Source organism: Eublepharis macularius, chromosome 5 (genome assembly GCF_028583425.1).
Source record: "Eublepharis macularius isolate TG4126 chromosome 5, MPM_Emac_v1.0, whole genome shotgun sequence".
In the NCBI taxonomy this organism is placed as follows: domain Eukaryota; kingdom Metazoa; phylum Chordata; class Lepidosauria; order Squamata; family Eublepharidae; genus Eublepharis; species Eublepharis macularius.
The window spans coordinates 71,129,185-71,139,028 of record NC_072794.1 but is presented as its reverse complement, the minus strand read 5'-3'; the positions used below and the strand labels follow the sequence as shown (position 1 = coordinate 71,139,028).

The window sequence follows — 9,844 nt, the reverse complement described above, 5'->3', positions numbered from 1 at the left end:
ATAGAAAGTTTCGAGTTGGCGTTTGACAAATCTTCTCAACCACCGCTTTCACACCCGCCTCAATTGGCTCGCATTTGTTGCGCTCTTTTTTGGCCGGCATGCGCAGTGTTCCGATGGGAGGGGAATGTTCTCTTTTTTTTTTTTTTAAATTTTGCGCAAGCGTGGTAACGTTTATGCGTTTCCGCGTCTCGAAATTGTGCAACGATGTTTGCTGTGAAAGCTCTGATTTTGGCCTGGCTTCAAATAATCCTCATTTATCTGAGGCGATCGATTGAAGCCACGAACAGCTTTTGGCTCCGTGTGGTCAAAAGAAGGAGGACAAGGCATTCCTCGTGGGCTCTGCATGACATACACCAACAACCACAGCGAGTCCACCGAAGCAGCAGAGCACGAGCACGAGCACGATGGATCGCGCTGGCAGGTATCCGTGTTCCAAGACGCTACTGGGTCTATCCCAGAAGCAATGATTGGTGGGACAATTTTGTCACCGCTATATGGGATGACGAATTATGGATACAGAACTTTCGCATGGCCCGGTCCACCTTCAATGAGCTGGTGGCATGCATTGGCCCAAGACTGGCAAGGCAGGATACCAGACTTCGCCGTGCAATCCCCGTGGAGAAGAGAGTGGCCATTGCTATCTGGTACCTGGCCAACTGCTACCACTACCGGGGCTGCATGAACCAGTTCGGCGTGGGACTGTCTACAGTCGCAGGGATAGTTCTGGAGGTTTGCTTTGCTATCAAGGCAGAGCTGCTAAGCAAACTAGTTTGCTTGGGACAAGATGTGGCAAAGGTAAGTCTCCCCCTATCTCATGCCTGGACCTTGGCGGCATGTTTTGACCTGTTTAAGTTTCGGCTGCTTAAAACAAGGAATATGAATATGATATGATGACTTTTAAATTTATAAATATGATTGAAACCAATACTCGTGTTTAGATTTTCAAGATTATGTCTGACTGTCTGTGTGCTGATTGAAACTTTCTAGATGCTTTAAACTTAACTCTCTTTACAGATCATGGCTGGGTTTCAGCAGCTTGGATTTCCACACTGCATTGGGGCAGTGGATGGCACGCACATCGCCATTTGCCAATTCAAGGGAAGAGGTCATGAGTATAGCAACAGAAAAAAGTTCAACTCAATCCTGATACAGGGAACAGTGGACCATACAGGGCGATTCATTGATGTGGAGGTCGGTTGGAGTGGCCGCAACCATGACGCCTTTGTTTTTGCCAATTCTGCCATCTGTGAAGCCATGGATGCTGGGGCATTTGTGCCGGGGAACCCATGTCTTACTTTGGAAGGGGTTGCTGTTCCTCCACTAATAATATCGGATGCGGCATATCCCATGAGAAGATGGCTGATGAAGCCTTATGGCACACCATCCACCCCTGCGGAGCGGCACTTCAACAAATGTTTGACCCGCTCCAGAAATGTGGTTGAACATGCTTTCGGTCGGCTGAAGGGCCGTTGGAGGTGTCTCAGATCATGCCTGCTGGTTGCAGAGGAGAATGTCACCAGCATTGCTGTAGCATGCGTTGTCCTCCATAATCTGTGCGAGCAAAAGGGACATGGCTATGTAGAGGACGATGCACCATTGCAGCAGGTGCAACTCACAGAGGACCAACCATCAGTCCCCGTGTGGCCTAGACGTCACCTGGAGCAGGGAAAGGTGGTTCGCGATGTCCTCGCCAGGCATATGTTGAGTCAAGTGCAGCATCAGTAATTCACTTGCCATTGCATGTTCCCCAGGTGTGCTTTGTTTTTTCTGGATTAGTGCACCACTGAAGCGTCGGATGTCATGTGTGCAATCTCAATTCCTCTTATAACCAAATTTGTTTTTACAGCCATTGATGTTTGTGTAGCTGAGCTTTAGTTTGTTTAAGAGCATCTTGTGCCACCTCCAGGTTTGCTCCGCATGCTTGGATGCGGGCTTCAGTTTGTGACATTCGAGTGATTAATGTTCGCCTAGACATCAAGCTGTGTTGTTGAGCAATCATCACGAAATCGATCACAGCAATAAAGGTTGACTCGTGCTGCTGTGAAGTGTTGAATTCATGTTCTTTAACCTCACCAAGAAATGACAAATAAATTTGATTTGAACATTTTAATTCATGAGCAATCAGGTCTGGTTCTTTCAAGTTAATGTAGATTGAATTGAGTGTGTGGTTTTTCTCTCCCATGCAAAGATTGGCAGGAGTGATGTTGAACAGTTTTCCAAAACTGTTTGCTGTTTTTGAGTTCCCACCACTGAATGCGCGTTCTCCTCAACGATCAGGACGAAGCCAAAAATTTCAAATGACGCTTGAACAGCAGGTGGATTGAGTGGAGGACAAGTGAACTGGGAGAAACACACTTGCCCTTCAAGTGTCATTTGTCAATAGTGGCTTGGCCAACAGTGGCAGACACGTGAACAAATTTGAATGGGTCGCCAAGTTTCTTAAACTGGTCATCCACCCACCAACACACACACCGAACCTGCCTAAATGCAGTGGCAAGCAGAGGTGATCGATAATTGTGGGTGACAATTTGCAGCTTGCCCAAGAGGCAGTTTAAATGGACTGCAGCAGTCACCCCAAAAGTGCTTTTCAGGGCCGCATCACTGCACTGCTACAAAGATACATTTTGGGGAGGGGACCATAGCAATACGGTCCTAAATGTGTTAAGAAAAATAAATACTGCATGTCAAGATTATTCCTTGCCACGAACAAAATCTTTTGTCCATCCAGACTGCCTGTAGTTGTTATTTGATCTTGATAATCAACAAATTGGTACATTGTTTTGGGCGGTTTTTTGGGCTACCAGCGGTGGCCTTCAACAAAGCAGTGGCAGCATGAGAATATCAGGTTTGGATTGACAGTTGGCCTTGTCACCCAAGGTTGCTGAGCAATCACCTGTGTGGTTTCCTCCATTCCCCACTGTTCAAGTTTTGCCCCATTGTTCCCGCAATGTTCATGGTTTTTCCCCCCATGATCGCACCCCTGTCTGCATGACATTTTTTCGTGGCGTGTTTGGACTTGTATGAACCATCTCTTTTTTAAATCTAAAGGGATAAACGTTGAAACATTTAGTCTCAAGGCCAGGGAGTTAAGAAAATGCCTGTCGACGTGTCCACGCCCAGATCCTGGACGGCCAATGACTTTCGGCCCAATGTTCTGTGCGTGCGTGCGTTACTTCCTGCGGGTGATCGGTAATCGATACTTGAGAGAGTGTTCCCTCCTGATCCTTGCTGGCAGAAACTGTTTTCGGGGAAGGGGCAAGGAAACGTTGAAGGAGCCCTCTGCAGAGACGTTTCAGCGTTGCTATCTTCAGTTTCGGACAGTCAGAATGCCGTACAGGAGAGGAAGGGGAACCTTCTGGCAGCACGAAGAGGTGTGCTTGCTGCTGGATATTGTGCTCCGTCTGGGCTTCGCGCCCAACCTCATGTCTAGCACGCATCAGAGAAATAGATCGGCATACGCTGCTATTGCGAGGGAGCTCCGGGGAGAAGGCTATGCTAGGACACCAGACCAGTGCCGCACCAAATTTAAAAGACTGAAGTGCGACTTCTACGACTCCCTCGAGGCTTGGCAAGGTCTGCCGCGCAGAAGCGGGCAGATACCTCATCACCGTTCCCTGATGCGGCTTTGGGTGGCTGCTGGCCGTCCTCGTTGGGAGGACCGCCATCATGAGGGTAAGTATCATCATATGTTGGAACATTGCTAATACTTTTTTTTTAAACTCAAGAACAAAATCAGGAAAAGTGGTAACGTTGCAATGCTGGCAACCCTCCCTCCTTTTTTGGAGGTCGGAGTCTTCTTAGCAATGTAGGAGGAAAGTGATGGCAGAGTTGTTTGGGGAGATATGTGCCGAAGTCCTAGCCTGGCAAGTAGTTCATATATGCTGATGAATCCCCTCCCTTGAAGCAGAGCCTTGTTTCCCGTATAGAGGGGTTGGATTCCAGACACATGCAAACCCACTGAAATTCTGCCCTAATCTAAGCCACCAACTCCTGGTCGAGAACAGTGATTGTGTTGTTGGATGGATGATTTCATAACTTCGCCTATTCATTTTGGGGGCTGACACACACCACACATGTTTTTTTCTGCAGCAACATCATACCGCAGAGAGGATGAGGTGACCATCGTGGCCAGCGAAACACGCCAGCATGAGGGGCACGAGGAAGAGGAAAATCAATCAATGGAGGAGGAAACCAGCAGTGAAGGTGCGATGATGGGAGGTCCCTCTGAGGTTTCTTCGTCTGAGGACCAAGGTGGGCCATCAATTATGCTTAGTGTTATCATGTTTCTCTCATGCGTGGAGGGTGTATGTTTTCTCTCACCCACAATTACAGCCATTGCTTACAGATCCAGAGGAGTTAGCCGTGTTAGTCTGTGGTAGCAAAACCAAAAAGAGTCCAGTGGCACCTTTAAGACTAACCATTTTTATTGTTGCATAAGCTTTCGAGGACCACAGCTCTCTTCATCAGATGCCTGATAAAAACAGTTTTGATCTGGCATCTGATGAAGAGAGCTGTGGTTCTCGAAAGCTTATACAACAATAAAATTGATTAGACTTAAAGGTGCCACTGGACTCTTTTAGACGTTGCTTGCTTTTTCTCCCCCACACAGAGCAATGCAAAACCACTGATGCAAGAGAAAGCCCGTCAGAGGGCAGCCCGTCCTCCCACAGCATTGATGCATTCATAGATCTCACTGTGGAGCCCCAAACCACCGCGGCAGCAGATAGCCCTTCAGAAGGGACTTCCTCCACCCACGGAATGGAACCCTTCATTGACCTGACAGAGGATTCCCGCAATGATGATGCCGGGGACAGCCCTTCTAATGGAGCCACCTCCTCCCACAGAGTGGAACAGCTAGCCGTGCAAGCGGAGGAACCCCGAACCACTGCACTTGGAGATAGTCCCTCAGAAGGCACCATATTCTCCCGCATAGCTGAACAGTTCATGGAGCTTGCTGAGGGTCCCCAAACCACAAGGGCCAGAGACAGCCCTTCTGAAGGCACTTCAGCAGCCCACAGAGTCGAACATCTTCCCGAGCTTGCTGAACAACCACAAGCTTCTGGTGCCAGATATGACACATCAGAGGTTACTTCATCCTCCCACAGAGCGGTAGAGATCACAAACCTTGCTGAGGAACCACAAACCACCACTGGCAGAGATAGCCCCGGTGAAGGCACCTCATCATCCCACACAGTGGATCCGGTAACCCTGCTTGCAGAGGTACCCCAAACTTCCGCTTCAGATGGAACCTCATCACAGCACAGAGTGGCCGAGCTCGGTGACCTTCCCGAGGAACCCCAAACGACCACAGACAGCCCCTCTGCGGGTGCTTCCTCCTCCCTCAGAGTGGATCATGTTGTCGAGCTTGCTGGGAAAGTGAAGCAGGTGGTGGCAACATGTCTCCGTGTGTGTGAGTTTTTATTTTAAATAAAAAAAAAATTTAAAGGCACCATATCAACCATGACTTATCCAATGTGTTGGGCTTTGTTTGCCAGATTAAATTTGGGGTGGAAAGGGAAATGGCTGGGGAAGAGTAGAATTTTTTCCTTGCCTTGGGAACAACCACAAATTTCCCCTGACGCATGCCATTTCAGTCAAAGGATTGCACTGTGATGGTGTTTGATTTCAGCAAAAGTTGTCATGACAAAAAGACCAGCTATTACAAATTACCGTGCTGGACACCCTCCAAAGACAGGGTTCAATGGGAGGTGATGGTTAGTGATCTACCTTTCAGTGACTGTAATTTTTATTTTCCCAGTGAAAAAGACCAACAGGAGGATTGACGGCCTTGAGAGGCAGCTGAGGATTTTGAGACAGGAAACCAAGGAGGATATCGGCAAGCTGAGGAGTGACCTGGACAAAATAATCCATCAATCAAAGGAACAGTGATCATGTTTTATTGATTAACAGTAAAAAGTTTTAAATGGCGCAAACAATAAATAGTTTGGTTATGTTATAGCAGTTAACAGTAAAAAATTTTCAAAAACCACACACAACAGATATGGCAGTCATGTTTTAAAATTTCTCAGACCAAAAAATACCTATCCACAATCAAACTGTGAAACCTATCTGAAATGTTTATTTATTGCCGAAGTCAACTTTCGCATGAAGTGACCGGGACCAAACAATCTCCCTTTTCTGATGACTCAATGAAATTGAGTTGTTCTTTCCCCCTGCCTCTCCTCCTCTTCCCCCCTCCAATTTTGTGTCCCTGGGGCTGTGATGGGTTGATCCTGGCAATTCCACACTCTCAGCGGGTGTGTGGGAGAGTGAAAAAAGGGAAAGGGGGAATGAATTTGGCCTTGTCCCATGCCCTGTTCAACTTCCCCAGAAAGGAGTAATATTTCAGATTTCAAAGGTTTTTCACAAATCAAATTTCTTGCTGGGTTTAATCACACGGCACCTCTTTCTGGGTGGGTTCTCCTGTGGAGATCTATGCACACTTCCCCTTCCAGATGATTGTCCTGGCATGGCTTGGTGACTCAGCTCACGGTTTCCCCCCAGCAAAATTTCGGTTAGGGAGCTTAAGGCACTGACCGCTCTGTTGATGCCCTCAAAGTTCTGCTGCTGCGCCTCAATGAAAGCCTTTCTGTCTTCTTGTGCCTCCCTCATAGTGTCCTCATGCCTTCTCTGCTCCGCTTCCAGAAATTGCATGCGCCACTCTCGGCTCTCCGTCAATGTCTGTTTTCTTTCCTTGGCATTGTTGTTCTCCTCTCTCTCTGCCTGAGACAACATCTTTTCTGCCACGGTGCTAAGCAAGGCCACACGTCTGCTTCGGGTTCTAGCCTTTTCTAGCCGAGATGCAGGCGACATCTGTGCCGTGGTTTTTGGTGCGGTTTCAACGGGCTGATTTTCAGCGACTGAAACCAGGAATTGAGAAATTGGTATGATTGTAAGAGAGAAATTTGTTTCTATAAAGGGTTGCAGGAATCACGACCGCAAAAGCACACTCACCCACATTTTGACGACTGCCGTCCTCATGCTCCTCCGGGATTTCATCCACCTGAGTCAAGTCCGAATCTGTGGGAATTCAAAGGAAAAATTTTTTCTGATGATTGTGTCAGAATAGAGATGCCAGAGGTTGAATCTGGTTTTCTAGTTGAAAGCGGCAGCCAGTGAGAGCAGACAAAACTAGAGCGAGGTGGACTGAAAGGGCAAGTGTGGAGGCGAGTCTTACAGTGTGTGGATGCTGCCACAATTCAGCCCAAATTATTATAGTTAATGCTGTACATGTGAAAGGTTCCAGATTCTATCCCTGGCATCTCCAGATAAAGAGTCTTGTAGACAGGATTTGAGACTGACATTTCTCTGTCTAAGAACCTCAAGATATGTCACCAGCCCAGAAAGCAATATAATGAGTGACAGCACTTGGGGTTATGCCACTTCACATGTCAATGAACCAGCATTTGTGGTTTCCGGGGACACCATCCGCACTCAGAAGAGGGAACATCACGAAGTTAGCGCACATGTTCTCAAAGGCAATGCAAGATTCAAGCAATAAAACATGCATGTTTGGGCCAAGCAATAGTTCTTTGATTATGAAAAAGCAGGGTTTCCCCCCCCCCCCCAAAAGTGGGATTGGCAAGCCAGCCAATTCCGCCTTCAGTTTATTTTCTGAAAAATAGAGGCTGTGATGTGATCAAAGAAATTATTGCTTTCCCCAAACCTTCATGTGTGGTTGCCAGCTCTGGTTTGCGAAATCCATAAAGATTTGGGTGCAGTGCCTGTGCATGGCAGAAGCTCAGCCACAGCATGCGATGTTATGCCATAGAATCTGTCCTACTTAGATGCCATCGTGCCCAGGGAAAACCCCCTTTGCAGTCCCGAGATCGGCCGTGATTCTTGGAAGATTCCAAGCCCATCTGGAGACTGGCAACTTTAAATGCTTGAACAGTTGAAGTGGCATACAAGTAAGAGCAAGGTAATAGAAAACAATTCTGTTCTTTGACAATGCAGAACTTGAGTTATGTGCTTTGTCGGTGCCCAACCTTCCACCGTGAATGTTGGGTGTACCTACGTGCACCGTCAAGCGAGAGATTGTTTTGGGGCTTTCTTTCTGTAATGACTTTGGCAAACATCATTTTTATAGCTGACTGTCTTCTCTACTGTGGAGGCCCTGTAAATCAATCATCCAAAGTAATTCAAATCAATTAAGTTAATTCATTGACAGTATGATCCTAATGCCCTTCTAAGACCACCTTTATCTAGAAAGAACAGAAATCCTCATGCCAACGGTGTCTCTGCTTTATGCACCCCGTCCACTCTGCCAAATAGGATCATGGCACTCGATCTTACCTTCTTCTCCCACCTCTCCCCCATCACATGCTGCCATCAATTGTTCCTGGTCAGATGCAGCCCCTGGAAGAAACATAAGCGTAAGTTATAATTTGGAAAGTTTGGATATTAGTGATGCGAGTATGAATGGAAGACTCTTGTCAGAATAACACGTATTGTCCAGTGATGTGAACTCCCAAGTGGCTTGACGATGTCACAGGATAACAGGTTCCCACACATCTAATGTCACCGGTGCATGTCCAAACTTGTTGATTACTGTGACTTCAGGGTTGCTTCTGCTTGAGTTGTTTTTCACGGAATAAATCTGCAGGTGAGCAAAGGATCACTTGAAAACTCCATACCCACCACATCCCCCCACCCTAGGCCCCTCTTCACACGCCCACCATTACAAGTGCCAACACAGATAGATTGCTTTGGCAAGGGCATGACACCGGCAAAGTTCATAGGAAGAATGGGCATTGTCTATCTGTAACGTTATAACGTTTCGCCTAGTGGTCACATCCCTCCTCAGGATTCCGCCGCTTGACCCACAACAGCAGGAAACATACTTACCTTGATCGTCTGCTGTGACATCCACAGATTGTAGATTCAGGGTCACCATCGGGTGGCTAAACAGTTCCTCAGACCCCTCAAATTGAACTGGTCTCGGAGTGTCGGCGCGCGGAAGGGAGAGGCTTCTGGCCACCCGTTGTGGCCTGATGCTGGCATCGCCCCTGAAGATACGATGTAGCTGGGCATAATATGGGCACGTTGTGGGTGCATTTCCGGATTTGGAGTTGTGTGCCACCACTCGTTTGTATTCTTGGCGCATCGCTTTGGTCTTCGTCCGACATTCCAAAGCCGTGCGCTTGTGCCCTCTTGCCGCCATCTGCTCCGCGATCTTTTCGAAGACGTCTATGTTTCTGTGGCACATTGACAGTGACTCCTGGACCTTCTCCTCTCCCCAGAAGTCGATGAGATCCAGTGTCTCCCTCTCCCTCCACGACACTCCTCGTCCAGCCATTTTCTGCATCGCCATCTGAGCCGTTAGATAGACCAGGAATGAACTTCTCCCGCCCAGCAGTGCTCGAGCTCTCAATAGGTCCGGCTTGGTCACATGACCCAATTTTCGTGTCTCGCAGCACGCAACCCCCTCTCCTGATGTCGTTTTTGTTGTGTGATGAACGTTTAAACGTTAAAATGTTCATTTTAAAGGGTGAGAAAAAAAGGGATTTTGTGGCCATCGGGAGTTTGATTGTCGGAAAAAATATGTGCGCACAATCATGACATGAACGACTCTCCCGCCAAGCATTGCTCGAGCTCTCACTGGTCCGCCTTGGTCAAATGACCCGATATTCGGTTCTCGAGCAATGCCCCTCAGCAAAAAAAAAAAGGGGAAAGTGGGATTTGTGGCTGTGCTGGAAGGCTGCTAATTGGAAAGAGCACAATCGGAGCGTCAGGGAAAATAGGTCAGGACTGGAATGAAGTAAACGCTTAAACGTTACTGCCCCCACTGAACAGAAAAAAAAATGGCGGAATAAAATTTTTGAGAGCTGCGGCTGGTGGGAGT

General features: G+C 47.6%; 2 protein-coding genes across 2 annotated transcripts; one reads left to right on the top strand and one right to left on the bottom strand.

Annotated features, from left to right (window-relative positions):
* The first annotated feature begins 204 nt into the window (after nucleotides 1–204).
* Nucleotides 205–1,725, top strand: LOC129330346 (putative nuclease HARBI1). Its single transcript, XM_054980377.1, has 2 exons — nucleotides 205–795; nucleotides 1,015–1,725. The coding sequence occupies exons 1-2, from the start codon at nucleotides 205–207 to the stop codon at nucleotides 1,723–1,725; spliced, it is 1,302 nt and encodes a 433-aa protein (XP_054836352.1).
* A 4,351-nt stretch (nucleotides 1,726–6,076) lies between these two features.
* LOC129330344 (uncharacterized) lies at nucleotides 6,077–9,313 on the bottom strand. Its single transcript, XM_054980376.1, has 4 exons — nucleotides 8,848–9,313; nucleotides 8,296–8,358; nucleotides 6,955–7,020; nucleotides 6,077–6,860 (listed from the first exon to the last, which is right to left on the bottom strand). Exons 1-4 carry the CDS (start codon nucleotides 9,311–9,313, stop codon nucleotides 6,364–6,366), a joined length of 1,092 nt encoding a protein of 363 aa, XP_054836351.1. The 3' UTR covers nucleotides 6,077–6,363.
* Between the last annotated feature and the right edge of the window lie 531 nt (nucleotides 9,314–9,844).

Coding starts and splice junctions, on each gene's coding strand:
- LOC129330346 (XM_054980377.1), top strand. CDS start 205: ATGTTTGCTGTGAAAGCTCTGATTTTGGCCTGGCTTCAAATAATCCTC. Junction 796..1,014: donor TGGGACAAGATGTGGCAAAG/GTAAGTCTCCCC, acceptor CTCTCTTTACAG/ATCATGGCTGGGTTTCAGCA.
- LOC129330344 (XM_054980376.1), bottom strand. CDS start 9,313: ATGGCGATGCAGAAAATGGCTGGACGAGGAGTGTCGTGGAGGGAGAGG. Junction 8,359..8,847: donor TGTCACAGCAGACGATCAAG/GTAAGTATGTTT, acceptor TGTTTCTTCCAG/GGGCTGCATCTGACCAGGAA. Junction 7,021..8,295: donor GGGAGAGGTGGGAGAAGAAG/GTAAGATCGAGT, acceptor GAATTCCCACAG/ATTCGGACTTGACTCAGGTG.